Source organism: Hemiscyllium ocellatum, chromosome 4 (assembly GCF_020745735.1).
Source record: "Hemiscyllium ocellatum isolate sHemOce1 chromosome 4, sHemOce1.pat.X.cur, whole genome shotgun sequence".
In the NCBI taxonomy this organism is placed as follows: Eukaryota; Metazoa; Chordata; class Chondrichthyes; order Orectolobiformes; family Hemiscylliidae; genus Hemiscyllium; species Hemiscyllium ocellatum.
In genome coordinates this window covers 41,366,605-41,389,046 of record NC_083404.1, presented here as the reverse complement: position 1 = coordinate 41,389,046, position 22,442 = coordinate 41,366,605, and the positions used below count along the sequence as shown (strand labels likewise).

Below are 22,442 nucleotides of genomic sequence, written 5' to 3'. Positions count from 1 at the left end.
TTTTGTATTCAATTCCTCTCGTAATAAATTACATAATTCTACCAGTCTTCCTAATTACTTTCTATACCTGCATACTAGACTTTTGTGCTTTATGCACAATAACACCATGTCCCCCCTATATTGCTCCAGTCTCTTACTATTTAGGAGTGTGCTTCTTTTGCTTCCTTCTCATCCAAAATGGACAATTTCACATTTTCCCACATTATACTCCATTTGCCAAATTTGCCATTCTCTTTATCTATCTATATTTCTTTGTAGGCGAAAGTGAGGACTGCAGATGATGGAGATCAGTCAAGATTAGAGTGGTGCTGGAAACGCACAGCAGGTCAGGCAGCATCCGAGGAGCAGGAAAATCGACGTTTCAGGCCGGAGCCCTTCATCAGGAATGAGGTTGGGAGCCTCCGGGGTGGTGAGATAAATGGGAGGGGGGGTGGGGCTGGGGAGAAGGTAGCTAAGAGTGCAACAGGTGGATGGAGGTGGGATAAAGGTGATAGGTCGGAGAGGAGAGTGGAGCAGATAGGTGGGAAGGAAGATTGGCAGGTAGGACAGATCATGAGGATGGTGCTGAGCTAGAAGGTTGGAACTGGAGTAAGGTGGGGGGAGGGGAAGTGAGGAAACTGGTGAAGTCCACATTGATGCCCTGGGGTTGAAGAATACCTCATCCTCCGCCTTGAAACACTTCAACCCCAGGGCATTAATGTGGACTTCACCAGTTTCCTCATTTCCCCTCCCAATACGCAACTTTCAATGAAAGAGCTCTTGTGGTACAATGTAATGTCTCTAATTCTGGGCCAGGAGGCCAGGGTTCAAGTCCATACTGTTCCAGAGGTGTGTAATATTATCTCTGATTACGTTGATTGAAAAATATCTAATACATCCCCTTTATCAACCAATACCCATTAATTTCTCCAGAACTATTTGTAGGAGATTTATCTTCCTCTGTGAAAACAGACCCAAAGTAATGATTTGGCTTCTCTGCTATCTCTCTATTCCCCATTATAAATTTTCCTGACTCTACTTTTAACAGACCCATATTTGCCTTAGCCGAACATTTTCTTTTCATGCATATAAAATAGACAATTCTTATATAATTATCCAGGTTAATATATTATCCTCATGACAATGAGCTTTCATTTTTCCACAATCATCCTTGATTTGGGAGCTTATCAAATGCCTTCTGGAAATCTAAGTACAGCATATCCATCAAGTTCCCCGAATGCACAATACCTGCTACTTTCTCTAACAACTTTAATAAATTGAATGAGCAATATTTCCCTTTCACAAAGTCATGCTGACTTTGTCTGATTACCTTGTACTTTTCGAAGTACCCTGCCATTTTCCAATCTAAAAGAATGTTTCCCAATTTTAGAGAATTTTAGATAGTGAAACCCAATGTATTAATTAACACAAGAACTAATTCTTTTGAAATCATAGGATGATATCCATCAAGACATGGCTATTCGTTAGTTTGAAATTCCAACAAATTATTCAGTACCACTTCTCTGGAGATCATTATTTGCTTGAGTTCCTTCATCCTTTCAATTTCTTGATTTACAGCTATTTCTGACATTACTTTCGTCAGAAAAACTGACAAAAGCTTACAATAGCTGACTTACTCTTCTGTAGTAAGACTGAGGCAAAATACCTGCTCAATTCATCTTCCATTTCCTTATTTTCTATTATTAACTGCCAGACTCACTTTCTGTAGGAATAACACTTACTATTGACTCTTCTTCTATAAACACCTAGACAAACTATCTGTTTTTATATTTCTAGCTAGCTTCCTATTGTACTCTATCTTTTCCCTCGTTTGTTAACTCTCCTTAATGGTTTATTTTATTATTCTGTCCATCTTTAAAATGGAAGTTTAGTAAAATATTATTAGGAGCAATAATCAAAATAAATCTGACACTGAGCAACATTAGTATAGATAATAAAACACTTGGTCAAAGAGGTAGGATTTATGGTGAGTTTTAATTTTGCAGAGCAAGGTAGAGGAATGGAGAGACATAGGGAAGCAATTTCAGAACTTAGGGTTAAAACAACATATCAAAATTTGGGCATTCTTGCTCACTGATGTATTGAAAAGGACAATCTTTTGGCCACCTTTTCATCTTTAGGACACTGATTTTAAATGCTCCAAAAGTCTTCCTCTGGCAGGAGGTCCAGAAAGAGCAGTACTCCTTTCAGGCTCTTGTCTCATTAGCTATAGGGTATCAATTCTCACTATTCTCACAAAAGGCTGGATTTGCTCATCAGTGGACTCTCAAATGATATGCAGTGGAAGCATTTGCCTAAGTAATATCTCAGTAAAACCACATGCACTTTATTAGCTATTTGCTGCAATTCCTGCACTTGATGGGATTTTGTTGAATTAGTGGTGTCCAATTATAGGGTACTAGTGATTTAGTTAACTGTGCATTCTACAGCAGCAAAACATTCATTGGGTTTGAAACACAGTAAAGTCAAGGTAGGATTCTTCAGAATCAGCACCTAGCTTTGACAATGCAGCAGTAGTGCTGTTGCAGGAATAAGAGAATTGATTTTGTTTACCATTCCAGGGTACCCTTACCTCAGAAAAGCCCTACAAAAAAGGAAATTGCTGAGGGAGAAAATACCCCTTGCAATAGCGAGGGGGCCTCAATGCTGAGGAAACTGCCAGTGCTGGTTAAAACATCATTTGCCTCTAACAAAAAAAGGAAAAAAAAAGTATGCATTTGCACAGCAGTTATCATGATCTCAGGACTATCCAAAGCATTTTATAGCCAGTTAAGTGCTTTTGAAGTGTATTCATCATTGAAAAGTAGGTCTCCAATTTGTGCACAGGAAACTCCAACTAACAACAATGTAATCTGTTACAGAGGTTTTGCACGAAAGACAAATATTGAGCTGAACATCAGGAAGCGCTCCCCTGAGTTTCTTCAAAATATACCACGGATCATTTATAACCACTCAGCTGAAAGATCTCCTCTGAAAGGGGTACTTCTGACAGTCTAGCACTTGCTCAGTAATGCACTGGGCATCTCGGCTTAGTGAACACATTTCTGGAATAGTTGGACAAAGGTGCCCAAACTACAAATTATAGAGTAACAAGAAATGTGCCCACCTTGAGCTTCCAGGTGTAGTTAATTCATTCCTTTTTACCAGCTAATGTTAATATTGAAGAAACATAAATGACATTAACATGTCATGGACCTTGAATTGATAGCTCCTCAATTATTTGGGAAGTTGCTTTCAGTATGATGTCCCCTGCCAGAGAGACAGCTATCAGGAGAAAAAAGAAAGTAATAAATAATTGGAATTTTCATTTCACAAATCTAATTAAAATCTGGTTGAGACACGCCTGTAAAGCTGATCCATTTCAGTAACATGGACATCTCTTCTGCCAGACCCGACAAGACTCCACCATCCACCCTTGCCTGTCACGACTCACCTCTCTGCTGGAATGGACTAAAAGTGACTGCACTGCTTCTGAATCCAATACAACCCTATCCTGATCAGAACTGACCCGATGCCCCTCCACACTGAACCTAATCTGAGGCCCACTGCCAGACAGTCCTTCCAAGGCCCAACACCCAACATCTCTGAACTACCCCACTGGACCCAATTTCTTCCATCCACCCCGACCTACCCTAAACAGTGCATCACTTATCTGCCTTCCTAGCCACCTTGCACCCTACCGACTGGGCATCCTACCCACCTGACACTCCAGCCCCGACTTTGACATTCTTATCTCTGATACCCTATCCTCTCCGGCAGGCACCTTACTCAGCTAACACTCAATCTCCTAGGATCCTAACATTACATTTACCTTTAGTATTTACCATTTGGTAGCAGTTGTCAGGACCCTTAAATTGCAGCATGCAGTAGCTGACCATTGTGAAAAGGGGATCTGGTTCACCTTCCCGACATTTCTACAATAGAGGAGAAAGTGAGGACTGCAGATGCTGGAGATCAGAGCTGAAAATGTGTTGCTGGAAAATCGCAGCAGGTCAGGCAGCATCCAAGGAACAGGAGATTCGACGTTTCGGGCATAAGCCCTTCCTCAGGAATAAGCCCTTCATTCCTGATGAAGGACTTATGACCGAAACGTCGAATTTCCTGCTCCTTGGATGCTGGCTGACCTGCTGCGCTTTTCCAGCCAACACATTTTCATTTCTACACGAGAAACATACATCAAAATGGAAGTGCAGTTCCGCATTCTAAAGGGTTCCTGATCGTCTCAGAAATGCGGAGCTCCCTTCTTTCAGTTAAAAAGGTGCGTGTGATTACCCCTCCTTGTCAGATCAGTGCAGTACTGAGTGAGCACTCCCCTCATGATGGTACTCGCTTTGGGCAATAAATGGAGCCCACTTTCAAACCGCTGGGCTCTACGTGTTCTTCGTGATTTTTGTACTTCACAGAGTCATGTCGAAATGTGATAAAGAAAAGTTATGGTGTGAAAATATGTCACAAAAACACCTAAAAGCTTAATGCTTTGATTGCATCACTGGTCTCGCATTTTAGGAGTTAATTTTTCGGTGTTCTCCTGTCAGCGGTTTTGCGATGCTTGTATTTTTGCCGCTGCACCTATCTATTTGCATCTTGTTTACTGGAGTCTTTTAAATCAATCTGCTGGTGTTTAAACTAGAGTTAGAACTGAGTCAGCTGAAGAAAAAATATTTTATTGAGGATTTAACACCCCCTTATTTTTGCAGATTACAGCTGACTTCCGCATTTTAATTACGCAGAGACGATTTACTCACAGTGCAAAAAAACAATAAAAATGCCTTTAATTTTTTTCGATTGAGTAATCTTACCCAAGCCTTCCAGGAATTTACACGGTGAGTGTTTTGATGTTCGTTCCAAGCACGGTCCCGCCCCTTAGAAGATGTGACGCGCTACCAAGAATGGCCCCGCCTACACCGCGAGCTGTCTGTGACGTCGGATCGGGATGCGCAGTTGGAGACTACGCAGGTTCCTCGAGCCTTCGTTTCTGTTCACGGTCTTCGGTTGCGCGGCGGCCGAAAATTCCGCTGGAGCAAGGGACTTGTCTCAGAGGTCAGGTACGTGTTGGCGCATTCCTTCTCTGTGGGTATCCCGTCTGTCGCGAATTTAAGTCGGGGTTAAGCGATAAACAGTAACGGTGGCTTTCCTTCAGTCAGATTAGGTGAGTGGATGAAGCTCTCGGCTTCGGGGGAGTGCGGGTATGAGCGTGGGTGCGGGGGGGGGGGGGGGGGGGGGGCGGGGGTTAGGTGACAGGGGTCCGTTTGTTTCTTGTTGCCTCGTGAGCTGGCATCACGGTCTCCTCCTGCTACTGCTCCTCCGCTGCCTGTCGAGTGCTGCGCGAGAGCGAGGCGCTGCCCATCCGGGACTTTCAGCGATTTCTTCTCCCACCTCTCTCTCTCTTTCCCCCCCCCCCCCCCATCGCCGCGAGCGACAAAACGGGCAGCAGGCGCGGTTGCTATGGTAACCGGGTCATTTGGGAGGCGGGACTACCGCGCCCTATTCTGACTATTTCTATTCCATTCTGTCTCTTGAATTGCTTCTGCCATACGGGACAATGGTAAGAGGATGGATGGTGGCTGGTGGGTGTATGTGAGCTGGGGGTATAGTCACCCAGACTGGAGTATTGTGAATCTTTGAAACATTCGGAGAATTGTAGGTTGCTCATCTGTTGAGATTTCTGGGCATCTCCCGAGGATCAAGGGATATGAGAACCTGGAGTTAGACGTCGAGGATTAGCTACGATCTTATCGAACGAGCCATAGGCTTGATAGAAACCGATCCAGAAATCAACTATGTTAATTTAATTCATTCTCTTCACCTATCCAGCCCAGGTTTTTAAAAAAGTGCAAACAAGTAAGGAATTATTTAATATTGTCACTGAGGGAAGTTGTTCCTTTAAGCGTTTGACATATTGTTAAAATCAGGCCTTTCCTACATTATTTTTATCATGCATTAAACAACATGGTATTTTTTTTAAGGCCAGTTGCATTCGGGTTATTACCCCAATATGTTCATAACTTTGTTGTCATAGTACTTTATGGTAGATCGATGAAGGGTCATCAATGTGAAAAGTTAACTTGATTACCTGACCTGACCTGCTATTTCTGACATTTTGGGTTTTGCAGCATCGGCAATATTTTGCTTTTGTATTGTGGATCTATGTTCTTGCAAGGCCATAAAGTTTTAATGTATCATTCCAGCCATCATGAAAGCCAGCTATTTGGCCCAAAGGGTTCATGTTGGTATTTTTACATGAACAGCCTCTTTGTCTCATCCCAGAAACGCGTATTTCTATTCCTCTTAAGTTAATGAAAGATCCAAGTGAATTTTGTTGTAATTCTCCTCTGTGTTTTTTAAAAAAGTTGTAAATTTTGAATGTATTGTCAAGGCCTTTGTTTACCTTTTCTTGCTTCTTACTGTTTGATGCACATGACATCATACACACAACTTCAATGTATCTGTGGAAAATTAACGTGTCAGGGCACTCATTTACCTTGTTATACGCATATGGAATTATCACAATGTGTTTTTTCCATTTGTTTATCAAAGTTCATTCTTGCTTTGCATCTTTCGTGACTCTGCTTATTTGCTCCAGTTTGATAAGTAATTTCCCATGTATGTTTTTAGGCTTGTGATGGCTGCACTCACATTCCATCATCATTATTCCAAATTATAATAGCAATATTCAGTTTAAAGACTGCATTATTTATTTATTTCCTACATTTGTCACGCATCATGATTACATAACGAGCATACTTAATAAATTTCTTGAGTCATTTTAATTCATAACAAAAAAGTAATGTACAAAATTCCCACCAAAGAGATGTTATGCCATCTGAGGTGTAGACTGTTAATGTGGTGTTAGCTGGATGCTGAAAAACATCAGATCTTTGGTCCAGTTAGGGGAAGGTGGAGCTATAAGTTCTATATGTAAATCCAAATTAATTGTTGCTACTTCATACATGTGGTTAGAAATCTAATTGTCTTTATTACAGAACTTTGCAATGCTAAATCTCTCAAATACCCTTACAGATATTCTGAATTACTTTTAAGGATGTTTAATATTAGATTATAACTCTCTGGAAATAGTTTAATGATTGTATTTGTATTCTGCATGAAACTGCACTCTAACCTGAGCGTCAGCATGCAGATTATGGATGTTTCAGAAGCAGGAATTGATGCAGATTGTACCAGAAAGCACTGCATTCTGACAAGCAAGCATAGTGCTTTGGATGAAGAAACTCTGAAGTAAGAATAGAATATGCTGGAAATACCCAAGTTTGACAGCATTTTTTGGAGAGAGTAGTACTGAAAGATCATCGACTTGAAGTATTAAATTTTGTTTTTCTCTCTGCAGGTGGTGTATGAACTGCCAGTGAATAACTAAGTCTATCATGGTTAACAAAAAAAAAACACCTTTTCCCTTGAGCCTGTTTCCTAATACATTTTTCCATTTCTCGCTTGAATCCTAATTAATAACTGTTACTTTTACAGCTTGACTGTTGTCATATTTTGTAATTCAAATTATGATTTTAGGCCCCAATCACTTCACTTTTGGCAAACAAATCTGTGATTGATATGAATATATAATATATGCATAATTTAAAAAGACTAGGGCGAGCTTTAGTGATGGAAAAATGACAGGCGGTTCTGTGGTGGCATTGGTGTGTCTCCCTGGAGCCAGGGTCAGGGATGTCTGAGTGGCTGAAAGGTGAAGGGTGAACAGCTAGCAGTCATGCTACATATTGGAACCTATGTAGTTTTTTTTTGAAAAAGAAAGAGATAAGGTCCTGCAGCATAAGTTTGGAGAGTTAGGTAGTAGATTAAAGAAGATGACTACTAAGGTTGTTAACTTTAGATTGCTTTCAGTGCCATGCTACTGAGTTTAGGAATAGGTTAGGTGAACACATGGCTAAAGGGATGATGTAAGAGAGAGAGCTTTAGATTTATGGATCATCAGGGCAGCTCTGGGGTAGGTCAGATTGTACCCGTACAAAGGGCCCTCCTGTGGCACAGTGGTAATGTCCCTTCCCTGAACAAGGTGGCCCAGGGTCAAGTTCTGGGAAGTTTGCTTCTGCTATTGGGGAGGTTTTAAACTGATTTGGCAGGGGGTGGGGTACAGTTGATGTAAAGTCGAGAGGAAGGTCCAATCATATATACAAGGGATACTAGGACACTTCAGTAGGCAGTACGTCTTGGGAGGTCTAATAGAGCAGCAATGTTATTACAACTTTATAAAACTGGTTAGGCCATGGATGGAATACTGTCTGCAATTGTGGCCGTCAGTGTTGGAAGGATATGATTACATTGGAAAAGCTGTAGAGGAGGTTCACCAGCATGTTGCCTGGGATGAAAAATCTCAGTTACGAAGAGAGATTGGGTAGGCTGATTTGCTTTCCTTAGAACAGAGAAGGCTGTGGAGGGATCTGATTGAGGTTCAAAAAAATTGAGGCCTAGACAGTAAATTTGAGAGGATCTCTTCCCCAATGGCAGATGCATCTAAGGCCGGAGGGCATAAGCTTAAGGTGAGGACCTAGTGGTTTAGAGTAGATCTGAGAGAAAATAATTCATCCAGGTGTGGTTAATGTAAGGAACATTCTGTCTGCGAGAATGTTTGGGGCAAGTACTCTTGCAGCATTTAAGAAGCATCTGGATGAGTATAGTAAACATTGTTTTAATTGGCATCTTATGGATCGTTACCCATGACAAACTGATAAAAATTAGTTACCTCAAATACCAGATGTTTATTATAGTAATCTCTGCAATGTCCAAGTTGTCAGTTGAGGGTGAGTGAGAAGACTCTCTACTGGTAAATTTTATTTAAGGCACAATTTAATTACTGGTATTTTTTAAGTGATTCGTGCCAGAAATAAACTGTAACAGTAACATGTATGCTTCCTATATTATGTTTCTATTACTTGTGTTTTTACAATTGTTTATGTGGGCCTCTTGGTCAATCAGAATATTTGATCAACTGGTACACTCCTGGTTCTGTAGATTTTTTTTATTTAAAAAAACAAGTTTGAAGTTATCATTCCAGTGCAGGTAAATGGGATCAGTGTAGTTTGGTGTTTATTGGCTGGCATAGACATGTTGGGCTAAAGGGTCTGTTTGTATGTTGTATGACTGAGCTTCTGTAAATGATAATGTTGGGAAAAAGTTGAACTGTATTGTGCTTGGTGTTTTAAGATTTTCAGAACTGTTTTTCTAATGTAGGTATGTTGATTTTTCTTTGTTTTTACCTTTTGTTTAATAAGTTTTCTGTTCTGTTGCTAAAGAAAGTCTGCAGTCTCGTGACTGTATTTCAGTGACTGACTATATTAGCTTAAAAAAACTGATCTGTGAAGACATTCTAGGATCTGTCTGGCCCGGTAATCCTGTGATTTGGGATCGTATCATATTTCAGTAGTATAGTTATCAACCATTTTGAGTTAAAGTACCGAAATGAAATGCTGAGAGTTATAAAATCCGCTAGTGAAGGTGTTAGTGTCATGACATGAATGAATAGTGTAAGCGTCTAATGGATAGCAGCATTAATTTCAGTCATGATTTTAAAAGGTTCTGTATATCAAAGTTTGGAAGATATCACCCTTGAAACTATTTTATTTTAAATCCTGTAAAGTAAATAGTTATTTACCTAGATTAAGAAAAAAGACTATGTTCTCATGTATTATATGCTTCTATGAAAATAACGTTACCTCAGGACATGAATGTCTTAATTTTAATTTTTAAAAAATTCTTGTTTTTCAATCCTTCATCAATAACCTCACTACACTATGGTGATACAAGAGGTGTATTTTTCCTTTTCTTTTGATGAAGAGAAGTTGAGACGGAAGTGTCTAGTGGTCTGTCCCAAACCAATAAAGTAAACAGCTTGTGAGGCCTTGTTTTTTTTAAGTTGAAATAATATAAGCAGCATGAATGGGTGGAGTCAGGCTCCCACAGAACTAGAGCTTTAGCTTAGTTTTCAGCAGTTGTTGGTGTTTTTGATTCTGGAAGCTGCTATAGCTTTCTTACTGCTAAAACTGGAGTTCTGTCAGAATTGCATGTGAGACAGTCTATTTTACTGAATATGCCTTTGCTGAGGCTGTATTTATGGGATGTTACTATATTGGAACAGTTACAGTTTAGTTAATAATCTATAATTCTGTTAAATTTTCCAATAGAGATTTTTTTTTGGTTTGTACTTTAACTATAGAATGAGAATAAAATATGTTTTGTTTAAAGTTGTGTGTGTAACCAATTCATGAACACAGCATTTTACATTTTGTCTTTAAATAAACAAAAGGTTAGGGTGTAGGCTATTTCTTTTGTATGTTTTGAAGTGGGTTTGGTCTGGTCCATAACAATACCTATGTCTGTCACCTCCTCCAACTCTATAACCTCATACCGTGCAGTTTCTTTGAGTATACCCACCACAAGTAGCTGTGCCTTCAGTTAACTTAGTCCTAGACTATGGAATTTCATCTTTAACTCTTCTGCCTCCCTATCTCTCTCTCTCTTCTTGAAGTTGTTCTTTGAAGACTAATTCTTTTAGAATAAGCTTTTCCTAAACTGCCAAATATCTCACATGGCTTGGTGTCATTTGTTATTTAGTGCTATTGCACTCGGGATGTTTTACAACATTCAAGGTAAATGCGAAATGGTTGGTACACTGCAGACTGGTTCAGAATATCCGTAAGGATTTCTATTCTGATGAATTATCTGGATCTTTAACTAGGGAGTCAGTACTTGGGCCACTTACTGCCTTTTAGGCTTTTCAATTAATTCATTGAGAAAATTACATATGGGTGGGGATAATTGATGAAACTGGACAATAGTGCAGTGTATGATCAGATCGTGTACTAGTATCCCAGTATAACTGATCTGAGACAGTCATCCATTTTGTGTCCTTGATCCAAAACTCTGTCTTACTCACTCATTGCCATGTGCTTGCTGGTCTGTTTTAACTAACAGTCAAGTTACGCCTTGATTTTTAAAATTGTCATCCTTCTTTTCAGATTACTGTCTGGTCGTCTTCATATGTCTGTAAATTCTGATAGGCCTACAACACTCAATATTTTTTGCATTCTTCCAGTTTGGATTTTTTGTATTTCCTAATTTGCATATCATATTTCAAAAATATTCTTAAAAATTTTTTTGAATAAAGTTAATACAAAAGATCCTAAAACAAATCTATGCCGTCTTTGCAAAAGGGGAAAAAAAACAACAAACTGAAATTAGACATTCGTCAGTGCTTCCATGCGTACCTTCAGCTTAACCTGCCTTTTAGATTAAGGAGCCACATATCTCCATATGTTAATTTTGTTTGCTACTCAAATGGAGTAAATGCTTGTTAAGTTTACTACTACAAAACATAGTTGCAAACTTCAGAAAGTGCACAACTCTTTATTTAAATTAAACTAATTTGCATATGGTTAAATCTCATGGAATACAGTGAGAACTAGCCATTTGGATTCAGAACTGGCTCAAAGATAGAAGACAGAGGGTGGTGGCGGTGGTGGGTTGTTTTTCAGACTGGAGGCCTTTGACCAGTGGAGTGTCACAAGGATCAGTGCTGGGTCCTGTACTTTTTGTCATTTACATAAATGATTTGGATGCGAGCGTAAGAGGTACAGCTTATAAGTTTGCAGATGATAGCAAAACTGGAGGTGTAGTGGACCGCAAAGAGGATTACAACAGGATCTGGGTCACTGGGCTGAGAAGTGACAGATGGCGTTTAATTCAGATAAATGCGAGGTGTTGCATTTTGGGAAAGCAAATCTTAGCAGGACTTATACACTTAATGGTAAGGTCCTAGGGAGTGTTACTGAACAAAGAGACTTTGGAGTGCAGGTTCGTAGTTCCTTGAAAATGGAATCCCAGGTAGATAGGATAGTGAAGATGATGTTTGGTATGCTTTCCTTTATTGGTCAGAGTATTGAGTACAGGAGTTGGGAGGTCATGTTGCGGCTGTACAGGACATTGGTTATTTGGAATATTGGTCCATTTGGAATATTGCATGCAATTCTGGTCTCCTTCGTATCGGAAAGATGTTGTGAAACTTGAAAGGGTTCAGAAAAGATTTACAAGGATGTTGCCAGGATTGGAGGATCTGAGCTACAGGGAGAGGCTGAACAGGCTGGAGCATCGTAGGCTGAGGGGTGACCTTATAGACGTTTACAAAATTGAGGGCATGGATAGGATAAATAGGCAAAGTCTTTTCCCTGGGGTCGGGGTGTCCCGAACTAGAGGGAATAGGTTTAGGGTGAGAGGGGAAAGATATAAAAGAGACCTAAGGGGCAACTTTTTCATGCAGAGGGTGGTACGTGTCTGAAATGAGCTGCCAGAAGATGTGGTGGAGGCTGGTACAATTGCAACATTGAAGAGGCATTTGGATGGGTATATGAATAGCAAGGGTTTGGAGGGACATGGCCGGGTGCTGGCAGGTGGGACTAGATTGGGTTGGGATATCTGGTCAGCATGGACGGTTGGATCGAGGGTCTGTTTCCATACTGTACATCTCTATGACTCTATAATCACTTTTTTTTCAGCATTGCTTGGGATTAACTGAAGTTAACAACTCAATTCTGAATCTTTTAAATTTGTGTAGTGGAAAACTTTATTACGTATTATATCAGAATCATGTTTATTCATGTGAACTCATCATTTTTTTCATCTCCTCGTCAGCTGTTTTGCATCTGAAGTCACATGACACCAAGTTATAGTTTGACAGGCTTATTTGAAATGACAAACTTTCAGAGCACTGTTCCTTCATCAGGTGAAGTGACATCATGACAAAGGAATGATGCTCCGAAGGCTTGCGATTCCAAATAAACCTGTTGGACCATAACCTGGTGTTGTGTGACTTCTGATGTTGTCCACCCCGTATAGCTGTATAATGAGTTGCCTTGCTGTAATTTTGGGGCATGAGCTGCTTTTACTTTCAAAATTATCCCTAGCAGATGGATCAACTCTGCAAGAACTTAGTTCTGTTTTATCTTTCCTCATATTTGTGTTGCATTAGAAAAAGTAATGAAAACATCTTGCCTATTCTAACTTTTTAATATCAAATATTCTGGTATCAATACAAAAGATTTTCTGTGAATTTTCACCGTAACTAAAATAATTTAGTTTCTGAAATATAAGACATGCCAAATGGTTGTATACTGGAAAAAAAACTAAGCTGAATACATTGACAAAAGTTTGGGCAAGACATTTGATGGCATTAGATGATTCCAGTTGTTCTGTCTTTTACCGTAAATATTTTAAAATATTAATCCTATAAACGTTTAGAACCATAGAAACGTAACTGTTTATTAGTATCTTAAAGAAAAAGTTGTCAGTTATAGTAAAGCTTTATTTTTGCATGACAAGTAGTTTTTATTTGCATTACTCATCTTCGATTTAAAATCATAGATTATAATCTAGCTGTGTCATAAAGGAGTTTTACATTTTTGAGCTTAGTTATTTCCATACAATCAACATTTATCAATGTGCACAAACTATAAATTCATTAATATTTGTTATGGATATTTAAGCTGTCTTAGATTATCACTGACTGTCGTATGTTTTTATACAGTTTGCAGGACCATTTGCCACTTACCCAAGTGAATAAGGTTGTATTTGCAGGGAGTTTTTCACCATTGAGTTATAGAGATGTACAGTGCGGAAAGAGACCCTCCAGCCCAACTCATGCATGCTGACCGGATTTCCTAAATTAATCTAATCCCATTTGCCAGCATTTGGACCATATCCCTCTTAATCTTTCCTATTCATATACCCATCCAGATGTCTTTTAAATATTGTAATTGTACCAGCCTCCACCACTTCACTTGGCAGCTCATTCCATACAGAGAAGCTTCAGGCTAAAATTATTGTGAGAAAATGTTTAACTTTATTCTTTTAGGCATGGAAATGCCTTGCCTGGGATGATAAAATGACTTGCTTCTCAAAAGTTGGGGAATGTTGAGTGATGGTGATTTATGATTATTATGCAGGTGTAGGACATGAACTGAAATGGATGAATGAGAATCCAACACTAAGGTCACTGAGACAAACATGACAAAAACTTAAACCTTTCCAGATATGCATGTTTAAGAAATCTGTTTAAATTTCTTCCCACGTGAGCACACATTGCAACAATGCATGTTGACATCAACTGACAGTTCCATATTTATTGAACACTATGGACATAAAGCATTAATCTTAATTCTGACTTAATATCCACTGTATCAAATCTAATATAAAGTGGGTTGCATATGTTTAAATTAAATTGTTCATTTATTTATTCATATATGTTTTGCTTAAAAACAATACAAGAAAGCAGGGGCATCATGTGGTAAGAATGGTTTTTATTTGACCTTCAATTCAATATACAGAATATATTTAATTTGAATCTTTGTCGATATTTGTAACATTTTAGTGTTAGCTTATAGAACAAGTCTCATCAGTTCTACATTTATAAATGTCTAAACCCAGTGCTGAATTGGACAGTTTTCTTCCAAAGTATTTTCCAAACCTGCTCTGAAAGCTTCTCTAACATCTGTTTCTCAGTTTAATTTTGGCGTCATAACATGTAAAATAATATAACAGTTTGCGGTGGTGATAATGTCAGCATATCCTGTTAATGGTATGCTGATTTGCTTTGGTGATTTTGCACTAGCCTGAAAAAGAGCTTTGGCATCTCTATTTGAATCCTTTTTTTCTCTCATTCCCAATTTGACTTTTGCCCTCTTTAAATCTTTCAAGCCAGACAATATAGTTGCTATTTTAATTCTGTGACAAAAGTAAGAAATTTTTTTGAAATGGAACAAGTATTATATCAGACTAATGATCTTCAGAGCTAACTGGTGCTTTTTTACCTAGAAGATCTTGAAACTGCTCGACGCAGATGGCTCTCCATTTTAAGTAAATTTCAGATAACTCCTGCAAGTTATTGAAAAATGATTTCAAAATTTATTTGATAATGAATTTGTTAGTTGAAGTCTTAGTTTGATTCAACTTCCAGAAACATTTGATTGATTAACTTTTATACCAAAGACTAACTGACTTTGCTAGGTATGTTAGTTTATTTTGATTTCAGCAATAATCTAATATGCAAATTTAAAATTGTAATTGATGACATTGACTGTAAAGGAAACCAAAAGGAAATGTGATGTGGAAAGAGTAGAACCATATGTACATGGTCATTTTATAGTGATTACTTTGTCTTGCTATATTCATTGGGGGGTTTTAAGGTATTTCCATGTCTTTTTGGTATCTGTTAATGCACCTGAATTTATTTTTACTTGCAACTATCTTAATGACATTTTCTAAGTCTCTTTTTTTAGAGTTAAGTTGATAGGTCTAGAACATTGAGACATTACTAATGACGTCAACGTGATTTTGAAACTGAAGGATTTAGTTAGCACATATACTGGTGACTTTTTATCAAGGTTCATGGTTTGTCACATGGAATTGTGTTGCAAATCATATCATTTACATCTATGACCATTGTTTTTAAATTTCTTTTTAAATTGTTTGGTAGATACTACGTGGTGAAAGTAGAAGTGCTAGTTTAGCCATAATTAAAAGCCCTGCATGCAGCTATGGTTCCTGTTTACTGGAAGGCTTTGATGCACTGTCGAGATAAGATAGGGTGCACAGCAGATTTATGAGAATATTGCGAGGAAAGGAGAATTTTAATTAAAGTTTGGATAGGTCAAGTTTGAATATGAAAGACCTATTTCTTACAAGAATGAGGTCTGTAACCGGGGGCAAATATTTAAAGTAATTGACAGAAGGATTAGAGGGGAGGTGAGGAGAAATCTTGTCACACAGACTGTTTGGGTTCTGGAATTAACTCCTGCGTGAAAGAGTGTTGGAAGTTGGGACTTCTAACTTATTTGAAAAATACTTGAATATTTATTTGAAGTGCCATTAACTCTCAAGGCAACGGACAGTTTTTGGTAATTGGATTAATTTGTCAGTTTTTTTCTAAATACAGTAAGTTGAATGGCTGTCTCTTATGAGCATTACATTTTCAATGTTTACAAAACTAGTTAACTGTATTAAGTAATGTTTTGCTTCTTGATGTAGAGTGTGATTTTAAGAGATTAATGTTCAATGGTATTAAAGTATCTACAGGCTAAGTTGAAATCTATGCATGTGTTATTACCAGTGTCTGAGTGATGACTTAACCTTCAATCCTGGAGTTGCAGCATTTATAGAGGGAATTGTATGTTTGTCTTTTAATTTTCAATTTTCTCACTTTGGCAAAGCTTTATGTTTTAGTTGCCTGCATACCTCAACATAGTCACGTTATTAAATAAACTTGCATGTGGTCTTTCTTTGAAGCCTAGTTTGTACTGCTAATGAGGGTCTAAATGAAATCTTAATCAGGTAACTGCCTTTCAAATCTCATCATCTTTGATAGACTTATAAGTTGTAAATTATGAAATTCCGTAAATTCTCTTGCTATCAAATATGTGACTGTTTTAAGAAATAGTATGGCAAAGCATGCATTTATTTTTGCTGGAGTTACAGTAGCATAATTCATGCATTTTGTTGTCCCATTCTATTTTAATTTTGATTAATGAATTGAAAATATTTTCCCTCGACTGACTTACACACAATGCTGTACTTTTTAAGTAAAGCTAATGTTTTCCTTTTGTTTATTTTACAGGGTTCATCATTTAAACACTGGGGAAAATGCATTCTTTGTCTGTGATGGAATTTTTGAAATAATTACATGTTGGCACATTTTATCTGCTACTGGATATAAACATCTTCTGTTCTGCTTCCAGTTTTGAAAGCAGCATGGCAGGTTTTAAGCGTGGATATGATGGAAAAATTGCTGGGCTATATGATTTGGATAAAACATTGGGCAGGGGCCACTTTGCTGTTGTGAAACTTGCTCGCCATGTTTTCACTGGAGAAAAAGTAGCAGTGAAAGTCATTGATAAAACAAAACTGGACACAGTAGCTACAGGGCATTTGTTCCAGGAGGTGCGATGTATGAAACTTGTGCAACATCCCAACATTGTCCGTCTGTATGAAGTGATTGACACTCAAACAAAACTTTATCTCATTCTGGAATTGGGCGATGGAGGTGATATGTATGATTATATCATGAAACATGAAGATGGTCTTAGTGAAGATTTAGCAAAGAAATACTTTGCACAGATAGTGCATGCAATATCATATTGCCATAAGCTACATGTTGTTCACAGAGACCTTAAGCCAGAAAATGTGGTTTTCTTTGAACAACAAGGAATTGTAAAACTTACAGATTTTGGGTTTAGCAACAAGTTTCAACCTGGAAAGAAGTTAACAACAAGCTGTGGGTCACTTGCGTATTCTGCCCCAGAGATTCTTCTCGGCGATGAGTATGATGCTCCTGCAGTAGGTATGTTCATAATAAATAAGGACTTTTGAGATAAAGTAATCAAATTTCTTTTTTGGTTTTATAAATCACATCGTATTTTTATGCTTAGATAACAATATGAAATTATTTATCTGTAAGAACCTGTTAAACTGCTTCTAGTTTATTTTCTTCTTGAATAGATATTGCACTGAAATATTTTAAAATTTGGCTCAGTTGTGTCTGCACATACGAAAATGGAAGACAGACGAAGGATTCAATTGGTCCATTCAGCATTTCATGACACAATACAATTTTTTAAAAAATCTGTCTACTCTTACGCCCACTGTTCCTTCTGAAAGGGAGAAAATCCATACCTTTGTAGGAAAAAAATTAAGCAAGCTCTGTTAGCCATGATAATTGACATCACTGATGCTGCCTTTGCTATCTATCTAGTGTGACTTGTAAGTTCCTTTCAGACTTGTACGTTTTTTCCCATGGAGGAAGAAACCCAGCTGTTACTATAAAGCAAAAAATTGTAACAAATCCACACTTGTCTAGATATGTGCTTTTGTAATTTATGGTGATATCCCTTGTCATCATATTTCCGTCTAACGCAAATATTTTTTTCCTAAATTATTTTAACATTCTAACTCTAAACTGTAGCCCTAGCAATTTTTCGAAATAAGAAATCTGAGTTCCCTGAGTCTAACCTGATAACTAAACCTTTAAACAAATATTAATGGAAAGGTTGTCTTCTGGAACTTGTAGTGCACCTATTATCTCCTGCGATGTGACTAGTCCAAAACAGGGCATGGTATTCTAAGTCTATTCGGATGAAGGTCTTGGACAAGAACTTGTAGCTCTAATTTTATATTACTTGTCCCAATGTGCTAGTTGTTTTTTCAATGCCTAAGCAACACCAGTTATATATTTAAACATTTCAAATAATTCTTCAGTTTAGTCTTGAGCAGCCAACTCGAATGCACATATACATACCCCAATAACCACACAGTCCAATGTTCCACATGCAGTCATCTATCGTATTCTAGACTCACTCCCCCAATATGTCCAGGCCTATTTTTGAGCAACTCGTGTGTCTGTTGCATATGTCTTTTGTGATCAGTACTTCCTCCCCCCACCGTCCGCATGCCTGAGAAACAGGCCGGATGAAGGAGTGACGCTCCAAAAGCTGGTGCTTCCAACTAAACATGTTGGACTATAACCTGGTGTTGAGTGATTTTTAACCTTGAAAATCAAAGTAGACTGTACTCAATGGGCATTTATGCTTTAAAAAAGTAATGTTCTAATTGTTGAAATGGTTCTTTGAAGCAAGGTTGGGATTCTATAATAACCATTGCTCTATATTTGATACAACATCTGTTTATTAATGTCTTCTACAACCTGATTAATTGAAGTTAAACTAATGAATCTGTGGTTTCCTGCTTTTGAAATACTTATGATGTGTCTCTTTTTATTTTCCTGTGTAAATGCATAAATATTTTGAACCTGTCAATAACATTGTACATGACGTAGAGCTAGTGTGCAAGTAGAATAAGTAAAGGCTCATGGAATATTGGCTATTAGCTCAAGGGCTTTGGAGTGGAGAAGAGAGTAACTTTATTATTCAAATTGTAAAGTCATTGTCTGGCACTATCTGAAGAATTGTGAACAGTTTTGGGCACTGCACCTTGACCTTGAATGAGCATGGTATAGATTTAGCAGAATATATTAGAAAGTCAAGTAATCATTTGTTTAAGGTATTTAAACTGATTAAGGGGCACAGACTTGCTCTGCTATCTACAGAATTCAAAGCTAGGCAACATAATCTTAGTATTAGAACCAAGCCATTCCAAAGTGAAGCATTTTCTCACACAAAGGGTAATGGAATTCTGGAGCTGTCTATCAAATGTTTTAGATGCTGGCTCACTTGAAATTTTGCAGACAGTTTTATATTAAGTAATGTTATTAGGGACATAGTGCTTGTAATCTCTTTAGATGTTGAAACAGCTTCAAAGAACTGAATGGTATATTGGTTTCTATGAAAATGGAATGAAAGAGCTCTGGTCTCGTCTTGTATTTTCTTGCCTGGATTATACTGAAGTAGTGGGTGATTTATTGCGAGAACAGTGAGGCTCAATACTGTTGAGTGTGGTTTAGTGTTGGAAAGAGTAAATATTTTACTGTTATGAGTATTAAATACTGGTGTAAAAAGACGTTATGTGCTGAGCAACAGCTGCAGGGTTGTTTTCACAAATGGAGTGCCAAAGGCATGGCACTTAAAATGCAGCTGTACGTGAATTGGAGAGTGTTTGCCTGGAATGTGAAACCAGTGCACATCTCATTTTATGGAAAAATATTAGGATTTCCTCATTAGTGATCCAAATATATAAGCACTCTGGATGAACAAAGATGGCACATCTGCACGTTTACAGTTAACCCCAATGTAACTGATAACAGAAACAGGCATAGGAAGCTCCTCTATGCTATGGTATGAGCTAACTTGGTTAGCTCTGTAATCAAAGTAATTTTGTGTTATGTTGAGTGTGGTGACCTTTTATAGAACCACCTTTTGGTATATAGGTCATTCTATGAACCTTGTATTTGTTTAACTCTGACTTTTTTTCCTTGTGCCAACTTTTTCAACCTTTTTTCTTTGCAAGTAAAAGATATCTTATAAAAATTCCAATGTTTTTCTTTCTGTTGGGTTAATCTATTATAGTTGATTATAAATACAGCCATAGATTATCCTGAATAGATATATAGAAACTAAGTATTTACAGTTTAGCAATATAGCATTGAGTATGATAGGATGCAATAAAAGGGATATATTGTGAAGAAAGAGGCATGTTGGTAAATTTGTTTTCATTAGTAAGAAAATTAAGGTCCGTCATCGAAATCTTTGAAACGCAGATACTATGAGATTGCAAAGGTAAGCAGGGTATTTGACAGAGATTGAGTACAAATTAGAAGTCTGAAGTTTAAAATTTGGTTGTCCTCCCATTTAGATTCTCTGCAGTACGGAAACAGGCACTTCGGCCCAACAAGTCCACACCAACCCTCTGAAGAGTAACCCAGCCAGACCCAGTCCCCTATCCTATATTTACCCCTGGCTAAGCCACCTAATACTATGGGCAGTTTAGCATGGCCAATTCACCTGATCTGCACATCTTTGGAATGTGGGAGGAAACCCATGCAGACACGGGGAGAATATGCAAACTCCACACAGACAGTTGCCTGAGGCAGGCATCAAACCAGGGTCCCTGATGCTGTGAGGCAGCAGTGCTAACCACTGACCCACTGTGCTGCCTAATTCATGTAGAATTTTGTGAGGAGAGATCTGATAGACTAGCCCATGTGCGAAGCAGACTTCTAGTGAAAGCAATAATTGTTTTGACAATTTCTTCAGAAAAGAAACACACCTAATTGGAAATTTATATGATCACATGCAGCAGATCAAATTATAAACCGGTTATCGGATATTGGGCTCAGTTTGGAAGAGGGAAATGTCTGACACCCAGTGTTTTTTTTAAAACCCTTGGTCATCTTGCTCCTCTAAAATTGGGTTATTTCAGTACCCAAAGACTGCTTAAAAGTTATCCAGTGAATCTCTTTATTCAGATTTCTGTAAGTGGGCCTTTTGAGCAAATAAACCACCTTTCCTCAACCCAAGTATCCTGCAAATATTTCTTGATTGGGCAGTCAAGCTTAGGTCCATCCACTCATTATTATTCGTTGTTATATCAGTGCTGATTTTTCATAATGTGCCTAAAAATATGTTATCCACATCTGTCCCCTCCATCCTTCCCCTGCTGACCAGATAAGTCATTGAATCACAGATGCTTGGAATCTCTTGCATCTTGCCTCTCTTTAATCATGACCCACTCACTGTTTGTGACAGTGCAGATTTACTTAATTGTGAAGTAGAACATTTGATCATACTCCGCAAATATTCAAACGTATTCAGCTCTTGTTTTGCCTTCAGAATTAAAAATCGTGAATTAAGTACTCTGCTGTGACTCTGATATCGGCTGGAAGGGAGGGACTGTTGCATATGAGTTTTATCTCAATCCAGCTGTCTGATGAGAGTCTGTTAAAAGCAACTATCAAAAGCTAATAAGCCTTAAGAGCTTTTTGTTGACTACTTCTAATTTCCGACTTCCGTTTCTTTGCAGCTTTTTTGAGATTGTGCTTAATTGATGTGCTGACTTGTACAACTATTCTGTTACAAATGTGCAACTAAATTAAATTGTGCAATAATTTTTTAAAGGAAGTTTTTGTTTTTCTTAACTAATATTGTCCAACAGAAATTGATATCTAGATATAGGAATAGCTATAGCAAGTGTATTTGTGTTTGTACATATTTAATATATTTTCTCTCCATAACCAAAAAGTAAAACACCCACAAAGATTAAATAATACTTTTTTTTGTATTACCATTTATCAATGTGCAAAAGGTTTAAGGGTGCATGTGGATATCCTGTAAATGTGTACTGAAATTGCATACCCAGCAATGGTGTTTGTTGCACCTATTTATTTAAACTAACACATGGTTGACCACATTTTAATTTTGAATTAGTCACACTTAGCTAGTGTGTTTTACGTAGTTTAGCTGTTATTTACTGACAAAAAAACTATAGTATTGTGCTTTTAAGTGAACTTCACAGATTCTCAGAGTAGTGACTCTGAGCATTGTAACTTAGCACCAATAATATTAATGCTCCATGGTATCAGCAAATGAAACCTTGAATACTTTAACCTGCGTCCACCACAACCACAACTACTCACTGGATTGTAAAAATTTATTCTTGCACTTCTTTTACAAAAAGATTTAAAACTCTGTTCTTTGGCTCTTGATTCTTTTTGTGTTTGGGAGCAATTTTGCCCTACCTGTTCTGTCTAGATCCCTCATTATTTTGAAAACTTGTAGTCAATGTCCTCTTGGCCTTGTCTCCAAGAAAAACTGTCAAACTTCTCCAATCTTTTTCTTTTATAACTGATTCCAGGGATGAGAAATTTCATTCTCTTAAATCTCCTCTGAGCGCTGTCATATGCATTTCTATCCTTCCAGAACTGTACACAGTATTCCACTTGAGACCTCAATAGTATCTTCTCTAAGTTCAACATGCCT

General features: G+C 37.8%; 2 protein-coding genes across 3 annotated transcripts in view; one reads left to right on the top strand and one right to left on the bottom strand.

Annotated features, from left to right (window-relative positions):
* Nucleotides 1-5,222, bottom strand: part of pomgnt2 (protein O-linked mannose N-acetylglucosaminyltransferase 2 (beta 1,4-)) — a 39,941-nt gene extending 34,719 nt beyond the window's left edge. The window contains exon 1 of the mRNA XM_060822992.1: nucleotides 4,800-5,222. The gene's annotated coding sequence lies outside the window, so the exon portion shown is untranslated. The remainder of the gene's footprint in view (nucleotides 1-4,799) is intronic.
* snrka (SNF related kinase a) overlaps nucleotides 4,939-22,442 on the top strand; it is a 43,656-nt gene continuing 26,152 nt past the window's right edge. The window contains exons 1-2 of one of the 2 annotated variants that reach the window (XM_060822987.1): nucleotides 4,939-5,045; nucleotides 16,634-17,356. In XM_060822987.1, the coding sequence (XP_060678970.1) occupies nucleotides 16,768-17,356 (589 nt within the window). In that variant the 5' untranslated portion in view covers nucleotides 4,939-5,045; nucleotides 16,634-16,767. The remainder of the gene's footprint in view (nucleotides 5,046-16,633; nucleotides 17,357-22,442) is intronic. The other variant, XM_060822988.1, reaches the window with a different exon arrangement.